The 17835-nt window shown below is 45.3% G+C and overlaps 1 protein-coding gene across 9 annotated transcripts in view; it reads left to right on the forward strand.

Annotated features, from left to right (window-relative positions):
- ZBTB7C (zinc finger and BTB domain containing 7C) overlaps positions 1-14236 on the forward strand; it is a 161130-nt gene extending 146894 nt beyond the window's left edge. For all 9 annotated transcript variants that reach the window (XM_069104604.1, XM_069104613.1, XM_069104593.1 and 6 more), the window contains one exon: positions 10832-14236. In XM_069104604.1, coding sequence (XP_068960705.1) covers positions 10832-11477 — 646 coding nt within the window. In that variant the 3' untranslated portion in view covers positions 11478-14236. The remainder of the gene's footprint in view (positions 1-10831) is intronic.
- The last annotated feature ends 3599 nt before the right edge of the window (positions 14237-17835 follow it).

Raw genomic sequence — 17835 nt, forward strand, 5'->3', positions numbered from 1 at the left:
AAGGTGGGCCTTGGGGAGAGAAAAGGCAGTGGAGAGGCAGTGTCCTGATGGGTAGAAAGCTGGCCTCGGAATGAAAAGACCTGAGTTCAGATCATGTATGACCATTGGTGAGGAGGTAAGCCTCTTGGTGTTCCAAGGCAACTAACTCCCTAAAAATATAAATTAGAGATGAGTTGCCAGTCTATGTCAGTGGATGGAATTTCCACACTGGGCATTCCTTCTAGTGATGAAACCACAGGTCTGTAGCAAAAATAAAACAAAAAACAATAAACAGATGAAGCTGATTTTCTTTTCTGTCTTATAATCTGGCTCTGAAGGCAGTTCCCAAAGGGGAGCTCTAAACATGTGATGAGTAATGGCAATATCCCTGAAATAAGTCTATAAGCTCCCAAGGGGACTACTTTGAAGGGTACAGCACTCATTTGGATGTGTAAGTTCTGGTCCATGGTTAAGAAGCTGGTTTTTTCAACCTCTCATTCATCCCTCACAGGGACTGAGTTAAAGGCCTTTCTTTATGTATAAAATTTTACAGCTAATCCTTTTCCTATAATGCTCTGCCTGATGCTTTCATCCGATGGTTGGCAACTGGACCCAGCAGCTTTATGGCAGGCAACAGGGGATGTGTCCCTGTTGGAAGTGATGCATCGCTATCCTTGTTTCACTGATGAATCTGCTATGTGTTTCAGCTAAATCCTTGAGCTGATCTTGTGAAATCCCCACCCTGTCATCCTTCCATTGACCTAATCCAGGTCCTGAATCATCCCTAAGACTTGCATCAAGGCTGAGCTTTGCTATTCTTGGCCGGGACTATATTTCTCAGTGTCCTCAGGCCCCCACAGCTCCTGCCAGTCCACAGCAGGCGTGCAAGCCAATAATGCTTGGCACCACCTGGGAGCCTTGTCCGTCCTGCTAACCAGGCTTACCATGCCCTCTGGCTCCTAGTTTCCTTGGGTAAGTGTGGATCAAAAGGAAAAAATTAGAAAATGTTTCCAAGGTGAAAATGCCCTATCGGTCTGGACCTGAGAGAGCCAAGTGAATTTGGTAGCAAAGAAAAATGATGCTGTATTCGAGGCACTGTGCTAAGAACTTTACAAATATTATCTCATCTGAGTCTTACAACAACCCTGGGAAGTGGGTGCTATTATTATCTCCATTTTATAGTTGAAGAAACCGAGGCAAACAGAGGTTAAATGACTTAGAGTTACAAAGCTAGTATGTGAGGCTAAATTTGAACTCAGGTCTTCTTAACTATGTCCGTAGAGCCACCTACCTGCCTAGAATACTGTATTTAGAGTCAAAAGACCTGGGTTTGAATTCAGATTCTGCTACCTATGTGACCTTAGCCAAGTGACCAGTCCCACTCCAGGCTTCAGGCTCCAGTCTATGATCCTGTAAATCCCTTTCCTCCAGCATCCCTTACAGTTAGAGCATTCAGTTCAATAAAATACAATGAAAACTATTTGTCAGGCACATACTGTGTGTGCTAGGCATTTGGAATACAAACATGAAGGATGAGGTGCTACCACCCTCAAGGTTTTTACAGTCCATGGGGAGGATATAATGTTTTTTGGGGGGGGTTGCCTTTTTTTTGGAGGGCAGTTGGGGTTAAGTGACTTGCCCAAGGTCACATGGCTAGTAAGTGTGTCAAGTGTCTGAGGCCGGATTTGAACTCAGGTCCTCCTGACTCCAGGGCCGGTGCTCTGTTGACTGTGTCACCTAGACGCCCCTTTTGGGGAGGATATGATGAATGGATGACTAAGCACAATGCAAGCAAGAATGTAACAGGACAAAGGAGAGAAACAAAAGAACACTAGAAAAATTGAAGAAGAAAACACTTTGAGGTCAGAGTCGGGGAAGGCACCTGATTTAAGCTGTGAAGGAAAAACAGAAGGATTTCAATGGGCACAGATGGAGAGTCAGCTCATAGGATATATGTGGGATGACTTCCACAAAGGTCAGAGGTGGAGGGTGGTAGAAGAAGAGAAGGGAATGGTTACTATCCAGTTCAGCTTGACTATAGAGTTCATGAAAGGCAGAAACATGAAATAAGACCAGAAAGAAGCTGGGTTTTTGTAGGCCTTAAATGCCATACAGAGTTTGTATTTTATCCTACATGGTGCATTAGATAGAGCACTGGGCCTGAAGTCAGGAAGACCCGAGTTCAAATCAGACACTTACTGGCTGTGTAATCCTGGGCAAGTCACTTAACCTCTGTTTGCCTCAGGTTCTTTCATGACAAACATCAAATGAAATAGTGCTCATAAAGCACTTAGAATTGTTCCTGGCACATTATAAATATAAATATTATTTTTATAAATAATTATATAAATATTATTTTTAAAATATTTTATTATGGCAGCACTTACTAAAGATTCAGGGGCAGGAGAGTGATCCGGTCAGACCTAGGCCTTAGCAAGATTATTTTAGCAGCTGTGTGGAGAGGGGAAAAATTGGAATCAGGGGGAACAATTAGACCATTCCATTAATCCAGGCCAGAGATAACAGCTGTTCCATAACAGTCTTCTGCTAAAAGACCTGGAAACCCTCATGCTAATAGTCAGGTGGAGAGGAAGAGAAGGAATGAGGTGGCAATCTATACAAACACTGTGTCAGGGACGTATCTTTTCTTGCACAATCCTGGATGGCCTTTGAGGAGCTTTGAAACTCCTTTGAAAAGTCCATCCTTGTGTAAGGGGATGCTAGATTCCTGACTCTGTAGCTTGCTGGGTAAAATTCATTCAGGACAAGCAAAATATACATTGTCAAAGCTTTCTGACAAGACCAGAATATTTTTTGCCCTTAGCAACAAGAGAATTCCAACAGGTCTCAGACAGAGAACTGTTTGAAAATAATTTTAATAGTCTGCAAACCACAGGACTCAACAATAGGCCTCTGGGTGAGCTTACTCAGGAATTCATCCTGGATTCTCTTCTGTTGTCCCTGGCACACATTTAGAAGGGACAAAGATAAAGAGGCACTAACCAACAGAAAAGCCACTCCTGGTGCCGTCTAACTTTTACCTATCTAGGACGGGGCTCCCTGTGCCAGCAGGCAGACTTCACTGCCAACAGAATCCCCTGATGGGAGATTCAGTGAAGTGTAACACACAGTCACTGTCCTCAGGAAGCTTACAGTCTCACTGGGGAGATAGGGGACACACATTGGCACCTGGAATACAAGTATGAGGAATGAGCTGCTGCTACCCTCAAGGTGTTTACAGTCAATTGGGAGGATGCAATGGATGGATGAATGTCAGAAAGAATCTAATAAGATAAAGAAAAGAGACAAAGTGAACTAAAAATCTGAGAACATTTTTGTTTAAAGGGAGAGTCGGGGAAGGCGCCTGATTTGAGGTGTGAAGAATTAAAAAGGATTTCAATAAGCAGAGATGGGGAATCAGTGAATTCCAGGCATGCAGGATATCCTTTGGAGATGGTTGGAGGTTGAGGGTGGCAGGAAATAACATCAAATAGCCCAAGACTGGCAGGTAAAAGTTATGTACAGACCGCAACTGCCGTAGAAAATCAGAGGACAGGAAACTTAGTGGGGGCTAGAGGGGTCAGTGAAGGAGGCATGGAGGCAGTGGGACTTGAGGTGGGCCTTGCAGGATAGGTGGGATTTCAGACAAACAGAAGGGAGTTCTCTGTGGGTTCTGCTCCCAAGGAGGGGTACAGATCCAACTACAGTCAAAGGACTCAGTCCCTTGAATCATAGCCACCAAAGTCAAGGTTAGGATTAGCAAATAATTTTATATTGGGGGCTATGGGTGCCCAACATTGTGTACTCGGGACAAAAAGAGATATAAGGTGAATACAGAATGGAAGGACCTTATAGTTTGGTTTAGTGAGACAAAATGTACAGGAAATGACATTGACTGACACATATTGTAAGAGACAGATTTCTGTCTCTAGCCAGTTGGATCATAGTTTTAGAGCTGGAAGCTAGATGCCATCAAGTCCAACCTCCTCATTTTAAAGATTGGGAAACTGAGGCACAGAGCAATTAAGTGGCTTACCCCAGGTTACACAGTAAATCTCTAAAGCAAGATTTGAACCCAGTCTTCCTGACTTTTGTCTAGTGGCCTATTTATTACTGTGTTTCATGTTCACCTCTAGACCCTTGGGAAGGAGTATTTCAAACTGTAGTCCTGGGAGTTAGAGAGGGCCAAACTAGATGCTTCTTGTCCTTCCTTCTAGTATGTTGAAATAAGACAGATTGGTTGAACTACAGTTAGGAAGACACTTATGAGCTGTGTGGTGACCTTGAACATGTAACAGCATCTGAGAGTCTCAGTTTTCTCATCTGTAAAATGGGAATAGAATCTGTAATAACTACTTTACAGGGTTGTGAACCTCAAATGAGTCCATGAACAGAAGGAAATTTGAATTCTTTAAAGCTCCCCCTATAAATGCCAGATAATATTATTTTTATGATCCTGTTACATCACCAGCAAGCAGGAAAACAGACCACTTTTAGACCCAAATCTCCTCCTTCAGGTACAAGCCTAACTAAAAAAAGCCCCCACACACACCCCCTCCCCCAACCTTCCCAGAGCAATGTTGAGAGCTGTTTTGTTGGGGTTTTTTGTTTGTTTGGGTTTCAGTCCCTCTGCTAGGGTTTTTTTTTTAATTTCCTAACTTCTGGCAACTCGTAGAACCTTATTAAGATAATGTAATGTCATTAACAGCATCAAGAGGAAGGGAGTTAGTTTCATCCCCTCAGGTTGCCGAGAAGGTCTGTGTCTATAGTGCTGGTAAAGCATTATTCTGATTGGGAACTTGATGGAGGACAGTTCAATGTTAGGCCAGAGGTCTCCTGGCTCGTTTTATTAACTCTGGGTACGGATGAGTTCATGGGGATCTTCTTGCTGCCTGGCCTTCTTTTCAGAAGGTGAAATCTTTCAGCTGGCAGGAAGGAAGGTAGCAGATTGGGCAGCAGGTAGGCGTGGGCCAGCAGGAGATGGTAGGGAGGAAGGGAGAGGAAGCTACAGACCTGGAGAGGGAAAGTGACCTGCCCTAGGCTGCAGGGTTACTGGATGGCTCGCCACTCTCAGCTGTGCTTACCAAGTGCTCTCATGTAATCCTCACTGGAATCCCGGGTGGTTACTGTTGCTGTGGAGTTCTATCTGACTTGTCAGGACCTCGTTTGGGGTTTTCTTGGCAAAGATACAGGGGTGGTTTGTGGTGCCTTCTCCAGCTCATTTTTATAGATGTGGAAACTGAGGCAAACAGGGTGAAGTGACTTGCCCAGGGTCACACAGCTAGTAAGTGTATGAGCTCAGATTTGAATTCAGGAAGATGAGTCTTCCTGACTCGAGGCCAGGCACTCTAATCATTGTACTATCTAGCTGCCCGAAGAATCCTGGGGGGTAGGTGCTATTGTTATACCCATTTTACAGATGAGGAGCCTGAGGCAGAGGGAGGCTAAACAGCTTGTCCAGGGTCACACAGAGAGTGACTGTGGCAGGATTCAAATTCAGGTGTTCCAGCCTTCTGGTCCTCCATGAGAAACATATATGGGGTGTATGGGAAGGAGCTTTGGACTGCCAAGCCAGAAGGCCTATATTCAAAGGCTGGCTGTGTGACCTGAGCACACCATCTAAGCTCCAGATGCCTTAGTTTCCTCATCTGTAAAATGAGGGGAAGGCAGAAGGTGCTTTTTGAAGTTCTCTCCAGCTTTAACATTCCATGATCCTGTCCAGGCAGATGCACACGCATTTATGGGTGTCCTCTGAGTTGGTTGAGTGTAGGACATGGGACATTGGCAGGAAGCCTTAAAAAACAATGAGGATTTTATAGCACTGGCCTCGCTGGTGCCTGGGGGAGAGCTTTAAAAATAGGATAACCTCTGGATCTGTCTGGGCCACTTGGGGTGGGTATGCCGTGTCCTGAAGGCAGAGGAACACACCAGGTGCTCTTTCAAGCACCCTGCCACCCCTAAGAATTTGGTGATTTTTTTTTTTGAGAATGAGATTGAATTTGGGCCAGGGCCCTTCAGATTGTGGTCCAGGAAATCCCAAGGGACAAGGAGGTCCCATCCTTCTCTCATGGCAGCTGTGTTTAATTTTGTATCTGCTCAATCCCTTCGTAATCCTTTCCCTTCCCTTCTCCCCCCTCCACCTCCACTGCCTGGGGCTGGAGGAGAATGTGAACAGGGGCTCCCCAGTGTCAGAAAAACTTGGAAATGAAGTCCTCCCTTAGGGGACCCCTTTGATGCAACTGTTACTGCATCACATCTGTGAAATGGTTAAAGAGTTGGAAGGGACCTGAGAGATCATCTCATCTAACTCCCTTATTTTACAGAGGAGGAAACTGAGGCCCAGAGAGGCACTCTGAAACTCAAGTACCAACCAAGGACATAATTCCTCATTTCAATCCTTGTCATTGCCCTTTGATATTACAGAGTGGGATGACAGGGCGATTGTGTGACCCTAAGTTAGTCACCCACTCTGGGTCTTGATTTCCCCATTTGTAAAATGAGGGGGTGGTACCCTAATTAGAAGATATGTAAGGTTACTTCCAGGTCTAAGAATTCCCAGAAACCCTGCAGATACAATCTGGTTACAAAACACGTGAATGCAGTATCCTTGAAGGGGAAAAGAAGGGGAGCTGTCACAAAAGAGAAGGGAGCTCCCTCCTCCCCCACTAGCCTCAGAGCTCCCATTGGATGGATGTACATGAGCCTCAGGTCTTTTTGAGCACCAGCTGGCAGAGCTACTTCCCTCCACCCCCATCCTTCCTGTCTCCCTGAGTCACTCCAGCTGCTTGATTCCCACAGGGACAGCAACAGTGACATGGGAAGGGGTCCTGAAGAGCAGGGGACATCTCTGTACCCTAGACACTGGAAGGCTAGCTCAATAACCCTACCTACAAACCCCAACAACAGTCAGGCCAAGAGTTCAGCCGTGAGGGAGAGGAGAGAAGGAGGAAGGGGGTGAAGAAATTCCCTCAGGTAACATTCACACAGTGCCCCCCTCCTTTCTCCATCCCCCAAGAAACTCTTTTGGTCAGGCTTTAGAGACAACCTGGACGTGGGAGTCAGTGGGACATCTAGTGGTCAGTGCCAATCAGGAAGGGCAAAGTAAAGCATCTCTCAGTCCCAGGGTCCTGGAAGGGGCAGCCCCAGACTCACCAATATGGAAAGGTTTTAATTTGATCAAATTAAGTTGTAGCCAGTAATTTCAGTGTGGAATTCAGTTTCTAAACTGGTACCAGCCGGAAACCAGAGCCCCAACATGAAGTCAGAAGCCTCAGTCCACAAACAGGACGTGTAGCAGGGGTCTGGGGCACTCTGGAAAGGGCAGCCTATGGTACATACCTACAAATATGAGTACAACTATATTTATATGATGCCAACTGTGTGCAGGGCCCTGTGTCAGGACTGAGGGAGATGTAAAGTTTAGAGACCCTGCCTTGACTTCCAGCTCTAAACCTAGAATCCTAGGATCTGGAGAAACAATGAGGTATAGTGGGCAGTGAGAAACCAGTGGACAGTGAGAAACCTGAGGTTAGAAAGACATTGGTTCAAATTACATCTCTGATGCTTATTAGCTGCAAAATCTCAATGAAAGAGGTGGCTAGGTGAATACAGTACCGGCCCCGGAGTCAGGAGGACCTGAGTTCAAATCCAGACTCAGACACAACACTTACTAGTCGTGTGACCTTGGGCAAGTCAACCCCAATTGCCTTCCAAAAAAAATCTCAACGAAATCATATATCCTCTCAGCCTCAGTTTCCACATCTGTAAAATAAGATCTTCCCAGTTCTGGCTCTATTAAATGGAGATAATAAAACCTGTAATAAACTTCATAGGGTTTGGGGGGCAGAGTCAAATGAAATAGCACATGTATGTAAAGTCCTTTGCAAACCTTACATTGTCTGTTCAGTCGTTTTAATCATGTCTGACTCTCTGTGACTCTATTTGGGGTTTTCTTGGCAAAGATACTGGAGTGCTTTGCCATTTCCTTCTTCAGCTCATTTTACAGAGAAGGAACTGAGGCCAACAGGGTTAAGTGACTCGTCCAGGGTCACACAGCTAGTAAGTGTCTGAGGCCAGATTTGAACTCCTGAAGATTAATCTTCCTTACTCCAGGCCCAAAGTTCTAGCCGTTGTGCCACCAAGCTGCCCACAGACCTTAAAGCAACATGTCAATGTTGGCTATTATTATCCTCTGATACTTCGTAGAACTCATGGTTTAGAAGGATGATAAGAAATCAAGGCAGATATTCAGAATTACATAAGTACATTGGAGAGTTACCATTAAAAAAAAAGTGCTGTTGTTACTAGGAAGAGAAAGTCATGACTGATCTGATAGAATTAGGGAAAGGCTTTAGGAAGGAGGTGGAGACTCTGACACACCTGGAAACTAGAGATTTATAAGCTGTGTGAATTTGGAGGAGTCACTAACCTCTCTGAGCATTGTTTTCTTCACTTGTTAAATAGGGGTACAAATATTTGAACCACCATTATGAGGAAAATAACACTGTCACTGCCCACCTCACTGGGCTATTGTGACAAAGGTATTCTGTAAATCTTAAGGATCTGGAAAAGGGAGAGTTCCCATTATTCTTTGAGGGAATGAAGGCACTTTCTGAAGCTTCCTTTGTGCAGGCTTCCTGATAAAGATGAAATCTAAAAAAGGAAAAAAAAAGACCATGAAGTTTTAAGAGACAATCTTTGAGTCACGTATATGTTGGGAGGGGAAGGTTATATTTGATTTAATTCTACGAGCATTTATTAAACACTCACTGTGTACACAGCACTGCAATGGGCTGGGGTTTCAGTGATGGATAAGAAAGTCCCTGTCCTTAAAGCCCTTAACTTTTCCCCAAGGTACCAACATTTAGAAGGTGCTTGTAATTCTTTAGCTGGTAGAAACAACTGCGCCTAGTAACTAGTTAACAAGAACTAGTTAAATTATTTTATTTTATTAGTTAAAATAGGAGCTACCAGATTTCCTTTCCTCTCCCCCTTCCTCTTCCACCAGTAGCTGGTGGAGGTGAGGAGAGAGGTCTCAGGTTTTCTGTCTCCTCCCTGTAGCTCATTGTCTTAGTGTCCGTGGAGCCTTGTATCCTAAGGTCTCTCCCCAAAGTTCTTCCCCTGCCCCGCTGAATTCCTCTTAGAAGTGGATTTGGGGGAGCCTTCTGTTCTCTTCACCCTAGGAATATTTGGGGATGTTTGCCTCACATGGTAGAATTGCTAGCTATGACTCTCCCTGCCCTCAAGGAATCTGTACTGTAATGGAGGAGATTAGACATGTAGATGGAGACACAAATAAGCATGATACAAATTAGAACAAAGGAAAGATCCAAAGGAAAGACACTTGAGAGAACCAGGACCTCATGAACTATTGGTCTTAGTTAACCAATGAAATAGGGAGAGGGAATAGACCTTGGGTTTCTTTGGTACAGGGTACTCTCGGTTCTTCTCCCCCCACCCCCCCCCCACCCCCATGCATATGGACATCTTCTCTTCAATTATAGTCTTAGAGAGTGCATGCCCTGGGGGACTTATGGAGGATCTTATAGCCTATATGCTGGTGAGATTGGAACAGCCTCTTCCTGGTTTAGAAGCCTGCTCGCTAACCACCCTACCATGATGTCTTTTAGCCAATTAAAAGAAAGAGGGGAGGAGAACTTCATCAGTAATCCACTTTTATGAACCAAATGTTAGAGAAACCACCCTATATGATGAATTTCCTTTTAAATATTTTTTTTCCAGAGAATGTCTTGTGCTCAGTACACATTTAGCCAAACGATGTAGTACAGAAAAAATAGGGCTAGTCCTGGAGACAAGAGGATCCCGTTCGAATCCTGTTTTGGTTGCTTATTGCTCATAGAAATATTTTCATTTCTAACCTGGACAGTCAGGACTGATTGTAACCATGGGGAAAAGGATGGCCTAGGTGTGAGCCAGGTTAAGAGTAGGACCGAGGCCCTAGCAATGTCTCTGCCCAGAGAGCTGGCTTGCCCAAGGACTCCCTACTCGTGAGAGCTAGGTAGGAGGAAAAGACAAGAGTAGAATGCTGGCCTCCAGACCACGGAGGCTCTTTTTTGTTTCTTAAATCATGCTATGCTTTGCCTCAGAATACCAGTAACTTAAACCTTGAAAAACATTCCTGTTGATTAGGGAGCATTCCTTCGGCACCTGGCACTTTTATAAGAAGTAAAATTACCTGCAGACAAAGAACAGAGCCCAGGGCTTAGGAAGGGAACCGCCACATGAGATGCTTGGATGAGGTGTGCCCAGCCTTCTATAGTCACCTGGATTAACTTGCTCTCAGGATGAACAGACTTCAACAGGCCCCAGGGTTTGGGCTGGGATAAGGGGCTTTGAGATGAAGCACCAGGTTGGGAACAGCAAAAGGTAAAATGATTCCCACAGCATCAGAGGTGGGAAAGGGAGGTTCCAAAGCAGAATATGCCATTTCCCCGGTGATGGGGCTAGGGGGGATGGCTACCCAATGACCACAGGGCTGGCACTGTAAGCTGCCCTGGACTCTGTCCCACTGTATCTCAGGTGGGGCCCTAATGAGGAAGCCTTGTTAGTGCTGAGTTATAAAAGTATGAAAATGCGTGCAAATAAGGGAGATTTGGAGGAAAGGGGATGTTTAGGAATGCTGCTGCCCCTTCCCCATGAATACGGTATAGGTGAGCAACCACACTTGGCTGGAGAGGTGACAAGAGAGGGAGCAGCAGCAATTGAAAGCAGTTGCAGGCATGGATGATGTGAGAGTAGGGAGCCACAGCAGCAAACCTGAGAATTGGGGAAAGGCAGGAAGCTTCTGTGTTCTAACCACTGCTCTATCCCCTCCCCCACGTTTGTCTCGCAGGCAGGACAAGCTGAAAATCCACATGAGGAAGCACACAGGTGAGCGGCCTTACCTGTGCATCCACTGCAATGCCAAGTTTGTACACAACTATGACCTCAAAAACCATATGCGCATTCACACAGGTGTGCGGCCCTACCAGTGTGAGTTCTGCTACAAGAGTTTCACCCGCTCAGACCACCTTCACCGCCACATCAAGCGCCAGAGCTGCCGGATCTCCCGGCCCCGCAGAGGCCGCAAGCCTGCAGCATGGAGGGCTGCCAGCCTTCTCTTCGGCCCCACTCCCCCGACAGAGGAGAAGGCCTTCATGATGCCACCCACCCTAGGGGAGATCGGTGGCCACCTTGGCGGGGCAGCCGTGTGCCTGCCTGGCCCCAGCCCCCCCAAACACTATCTGGGGCCCCCAAAGGGAACCCTCAGCCTGCAGGAGCTGGAACGACAGTTTGAAGAGACGCAGATGAAGCTGTTTGGGAGGGCACAGCTGGAGGCTGAGAGGAATGCGGGGGGCCTCTTTGCCTTTGCCTTGGCAGAGAACATGGCTGCCCGACCCTACTTCCCTCTCCCAGACCCATGGAGTGCCGGGCTTGCCGGGCTCACAGGGCTGGCGGGACTCAACCACATGGCCTCTATGTCTGAAGCAAACAATTAACCCTAACTTTTATCATGCCCATCGGTCTCCTGCTCTTCTTCCATGCCAAGGCTCCCTATTGCCCTCTCCCTCACCTTCTCCCTCGCCCCAAGACAGGTTTTGTAAGTTCTCTACATTTTCTTTTAAAAAAAAGAGAAAAAAGAAAAAAAAAGAATAGTAGCAAAGCCACACAACCCAGGCCTCCTTGGGCAGCAACCACCAATTTTCTCACTTCAAAGAAGAGAAATAACCTTCTAAGGGAAATAGCTATTCACAACTGGACACAAAAATCTAAGCAGATGTGGGCCTAGCTTCTTTTGTCTTTGTCCCCCACTGCAGGAGCCAGGGAGGAAACATTTTCTCAGTAGAGTTGCAGCAGTAGCTAGTTGGAGGCCAATTTGTGAAGGAGGGTCAGGAGGTGGGCAGGAAGGGGTGGGGGCACCCAGGGCCTGCAGAAGCTGGGAGACCTCTGCTGGCTAGACCCCTTTAGTCCTTTGATGGTATGCTTCAAGCAGAGGCCACTACATCAGTTCCAATGCAGATTCCACAGTTCCAGATGGGTCCCTAAGAGCTCCCCCTTAACCTGTATGAAGGGAAATGTCTCTTCCTATTTTGGAAGGATATTGGCGTCCTAAGGAAGAGAACTGTGGAGAGAATGGGGATAGTCCTGCTGGATTCTGCTCTGGAATACTGACTGGCTACATGACCTTGGGCAGGTTATTTTCCTCTCTGTGCCTCAGTTTCTCCCATCTGCATAAGGGCCCTCCCATTCCTACCTCTCAAACCAAGTTCAGAGGATTATTTAGGGACTCTCTGGGAGGTGCTCTGAACTCCTACAAGAAAGGCCAGGAGAAACTTGGGCTTATGGGGGTTTTTTGTGTCCTTTTATAAATCCCCACTGCAGCGGGCACAGAATGAGATCCATGTCAGAAGACCATGCAAGAAGGGAACCACGCCGCTCCTCTTTTAATGCCTCAGACCAGAGAGTGACTTTTAGGGGCTCAGAAGATTTTTCTTTCTGTCATTGGTAAACCCTTCCTTTTCAAAGGAAGCACCTTCGGAAAAAAAATCCAGCAAACCATTTCTCGTTAGTGACTTTCCAAGGTTGGACCTGTTTCTTCTGTCGATGGTTCAAGTTCAGCGCCCCAGCAGGTCTTGGGGAGCCACCCGGTACTCACCCGGAAGGTGGTCGGCTGGACAGCTGTTTATTTTAAAACCCGACCCTGCTTCCCTTCTACTGCTCCCCGCTCCACTCAAGGCTCCTGGAAACCGTGTTCACGTGACTCCTGCTGATCCAGGGGTTGATTTTGTCATTTTGTCCCAGGGTTTGGAGTGTCTTCCTCCCTGGCTGCCTAACCCTTGTTCACTTCTGTTCATTTGAGCGCCTCAGCAAAAGGTTGGATGGGGGAAATCAAGGAACTGAAAGCCCAAACTTCTGTGTCTTGCTCCTTGCAGGAAGCTCTGGTATCAGCCATGGCAGGGAGAAGGTTACAGTGATTAGCTAAAAAAAAAAAAAGGTGTGTTTGGGCTTCTCCGCGTGGTGGATTTCTATTGGCCACAGCACTCAGACTATTCCCTGGAGACCGGGCATATTGGGAGCTGGCTTCATAACCCTGGGCCACCCAAAACTGAACCTAAGGAGACTTTGGAAATGAAGAAGGCTACACCTGCCAAATGCCTTCCAGTCCTGCTGTTCTGCCTTCCCTGAGAACTGATTGGTTTCTATAAACATTCTAGAGAAGCAATCCACTGGGAGAAGCTCTTAGGAGTAGGGATAGGCCTGAATCGACAGAGACTGAGAAGATGTCATTAGAGTCCCCTTTCCCCAGGTCCACCAAGTGAGTGGTTCCACTAACAGGAACTGCTCACCTCCTACCCCCCCCCCTCACACATACAAACACACACACACACACACTCACATTTACACTTTTTAGTTTTCCCCTGGGAGCTGATACTAAATGGCCCCAGAAGACCACCGACTCCATCACACTCAAAACTCACCTCTTGGACTCTGCTGGGCCCCAGCATTAGCCTAACCTTACCCCAGTTCAATGCCTTCCACTCCTTACACACACAAGTGACTGTACAGCTTTGCCTGGTTTCCTCCAACTTGCCCTTCAAGTTTGGAAGTTGCCTGCCTGGGAAGAAGGCTTCTTGGCTACGACCATTTCAGATACTGGCCTCCTAAAATCTGCCAGCCAAACCTTACCCCAACCCTTGGGGCAGCCAAGGGATGGAGGGCAAACCAAACCATTTTTTTTTTTTAAGAAAAAAGACTACAAAACAGAATCTGATGATATTGGGGCTATTTTGTTTTGTTTTGTCTTTTTGTAGATGTGTGATGACTTCTTATAAACTCAGTTTTTTCAGATGACTAGTTACTTCAGGTGTTTTTTGTCTACAATTTGGAGTCATTGTAAAGTATCCAAAGATGTTGAGTACTGTACATCAACAGGAACTTGAAGCAAATGGGTGGGGTGGTTTGGTTTTGTTTGTTTATTTGTTTTACTTTTGTTTTTACTTTGTTTATAAATCTGTTTCGTCTTTCATTTCCATTTCCATGTCTGTCTGTGGGAGAACCTTTGGAATTTTTCTATTTATAACTCTTTTCTATGTGATTGCTTTATGTACATTGACACTCAAACAATGTTTGCCTTAGTGATTAAAGGGACAATCTTCCATAACTTTGGTGGCACGGGCATCCTGCCGAGACAAACTCTCAGCTAACTCTCTGGCCTATTTATTAAACAGTATTAATTGATGACCCAATGGCATTCAGACTCAGTCTTCTGTCAGTTGTGATCCCTGAAGTGTAACATGACAGCGACACGTAGACCTTCCACGAATAGGGTTTTTCCAGTGGGTGCCCTCCATCTTTGTGAAGGAGGTTGACCAAGAAATTGTCTTGATCAACTCCCAGGAAATGTCCTTAGTTCCCTGTTTGGGCCAGTAGCCCACATCCTCCACAAGAAGAGGTCTGAACAAAGGCCTGAACGTCTCCCTGTAAACTCACCAAGATGATCAGAGACTTCAAAGTCATGTTGCAACGACAGAAAAAGACTAGTTCCCCATTCAAGTGAATATTGGTGGTTTGGGTCCAAAGAAAGCTGTGTTTCCTTCATTCCCTGGTTAAAGCTGATTTTTTTTTTCTGGAAAAGCCCATGGATGTAGGAGATTGGGTGTTGGGGAGACTGAGCTCTATGTCTTTGTAATTATTCATATCTCAGCTTTGTGTGGACTTTTAGATACAGATTTAGAAAACCGCATGTGTGTACATGTCTATATGTAGAATTGTACACAGATGAGAGAAGGCCACATTGCTCTTTTAATCCACCTCTCTGGCTCTCCAGGCTAGCCCCATAGGGCTGTCTCCCTCTCTGATCTGACTTCCTTTATCCACTCTCACCCCCTGGTGGAACAATAGCATGTCATCCTGAACCTTCTGTGGCCTTCACAACCATGAAGAACACCAAGAAGGAAAGGGAAGGAATCAGAGGATGGATTTTAATATTCAAACCTTGACTCACCTGCAATGCTCAGAGAATTAAATATTCAATGAACTGAATTCTTAGCATTTGTTGCTTGAGGGTGAACATAAAGCTTCTCCTCACCCATTCCTGCCACACAACAAACTTTTTGGTTTCAAACCTTATAGCTACAAGGAGAGTATAGTCAACGGAGTGGAATCATTGATCACATAGTGGAATGAGTCAGAACATCTGAATTCTAGCCCCAGCACTGAAACCAAATAACTATGACCTTGGGAAAGTCACTTCCTTTATCTGTACTTCAGTTTCCTCACCTTTAAAATGAAAGAATTGGCCAAAAGAGCCATAAAAGTACCTTCCAACTCTTAATAGTGTTTACTAATTAGGGTTTTTGCAGGAGCTTGAGGTCAACATTCTCAGCATGAGGGACAATTACCAAAGGCTATAATTGAATATGGAGAAGACATAGGAGATGGGGCTGAATGTAAATGACCCCAGGAAGGTTTGGTCTGAGTAATTCCCTAATATAAGCTTGTTTTCTTGTCATTTCTGTAAATGTGGAGAATAGCAAAAATAAGACTGATTTAGAGGTCTAGCTGTGTTTGAGTCAATTGAGGCTCTGTGTGTGTTTTACTGTACCATATAAACTCCTGATTTCTGTCTATGTCTGTCTGTCTGTCTCTCTGTCTCTCTGTCTCTCTCCCTCTCTCTCATTCTCTCTCTCTCCCTCTCTTTCTCTCTGTCTCTCTCTCCCTCTCTCTCTCTCTCTGTCTGTCTGTCTGTCTGTCTCTCTCTTTTGATCTCTCTTTCTTTGTCTCTTTGTCTCTGTCTCTGCCACCCTCCCCCTTATATCTCATCAAACCCTATTCTCAGGAAAAGCTCCACATAACCATACATACCCTCAGTATGTATAAGTTACTGTGTTTCCTCTCCCAAGGGGACTTGTATTTTGGGCCTTGTCTCTGACTATGGAAAGAAAAGGTACATCTGTTGGTAAGTGAAATAAAGGAATCAGCGTCAGGAAAGGGAGGCATTTGGGGGAGAGGGGTCTTGAAATAATAGAACAGTATTTGGCTACCCTAGCTACCACCAAGGTCACAAGGTACATGTGGGAGAAAAGAATTCCTTCTCATTCTCTACCACAACCCGATGAAACATTAAGCTGTACCCCCCAAAATGAGACAGCTAATGCTTCTGATTGTGTCTGTGCGTGCGCATGTGTGTGTTTGTATGTGTGCACGTGTGTGTGAGTGAACGTGTGTGTGCATGTGTGTTTGCGCGCGCGCGCGTGTGTGTGTGTGTGTGTGTGTGTGTGTGTAAGAGACAGAAACAGATATAGCAAAAAAAGCCCTTTCGGAGTCAGCCCAAATTCTGAGGTCTTCCTCTCATTTCCTGGAGAATAGAGAAGGTTATCAGGACAATAACAGAAAAACACTCTTTGGGTGAAACTCCTAAGGATTATACTAAGGCCTGCTTTCAAGAATGAAGGGCATGTAAATCATGTCACATGAGAGTGTGTTGATAAAACTGGGGAGGACATATTATTAGCTGTCTTCAAATACTGGAAGGTCTGACATGTAAAAGAGGGATTAGATTTGATCTGACTGCTTTCAGATTACAGATCTAGCACCAGTGGGCAGAGATGAGAGGAAAGTAACTTTTGCCTTAATAGAAAACTAGCATTTATTGCTATTGTATTACATAATAAAGCATATATAACATTTTAGGGTTTTCAAAGCTATTTACAAATATATCATTTTATCCTCACAACAAACCTGGGAGGTAGATTCTATTATTATCTCCATTTGACAAATGAGGAAACTGAGGCAGACAGAGGTTTAAATGACTTGCCCAGTAACTGTCTGAGGCCAGATTTGACCTCCAGTCTTCCTAACTCTGGCTAGGTTCTATCCATTGGGCCACTTGCTGCCTTTTGATATTGCTATTTCAGTCATGTCCAACTCTTCATGACCCCATTTGGGGTTTTCTTGGCAAAGATACCAGAGTAGTTTGCCATTTCCTTCTCCAGCTCATTTTACAGATGTGGAAACTGAGGCAAACAGGGTTAAGTGACTTGCCCAGGGTCACACAGCTAGTACATGTCTGAGGCCAGATTTGACTTCAGGAAAATGAGTCTTCCTGACTCCAGGCCCGGCACTCTATTCACTGCACCACCTAGCTCGCCCATCTCAATATTAGAAAGGACTTCATAACAACTTGAAATATCTAACTTTGGAATGGGCTTCCTTAGGGGAGTAGCAAGACCTTTGTTATTGTAAAAATTAATAATTCACATTTCTTTAGTGTCTCAAGATTTAAACATCCCTTTTCTCATAAAAACTTTGGGAAGTGGATAGCGCAGGTGGTTTCATCCCTGTTTTACAAATAAGGCAACTGAGGCTCAGTGTGGTCAAGTACTTTGCTGTATATCACAGAGCTAGTAAGCATCAGGGCTTATTTCAGGGCAACATTTCCAATCTAACACTTTCCACCACGCCAAACAACCGCCAGCGCAAGTGGTCAAGTAGAAGCTCGATGACCATCTACCGGGGCTGCTGAAGGAGGGATGGCCAAGGTTGGTGGAAGGTCTCTGCTTTCCAGGAACCCAATGGAAAGACTGATTCCAAGCTTCCAGGGGTTATTAATAGGCATGGGAGTAATAGAAATGAATTCAATCATTTCTCGTTTTTATACCTTTGAAACAATGAATGAAACATGAAACATGATGAAGCATGATTATATATGTTCGCAGCATGGAGAAAGGTTAGTAAGGTAGAAGATACTACATCTTCAACTACATCTCCATTTTCCAGAATGCAAAGCCCTTGCAGTATCTTCCTCTCTGTATGTCTCTCTCTCTCCCTCTCTCTCTGTCTCTCTGTCTCTGTCTG

The sequence above is a fragment of the Petaurus breviceps genome, unplaced genomic scaffold, assembly GCF_028583685.1.
Source record: "Petaurus breviceps papuanus isolate PSGF00001 unplaced genomic scaffold, PetGlider_PUasm1.0 131, whole genome shotgun sequence".
In the NCBI taxonomy this organism is placed as follows: domain Eukaryota; kingdom Metazoa; phylum Chordata; class Mammalia; order Diprotodontia; family Petauridae; genus Petaurus; species Petaurus breviceps.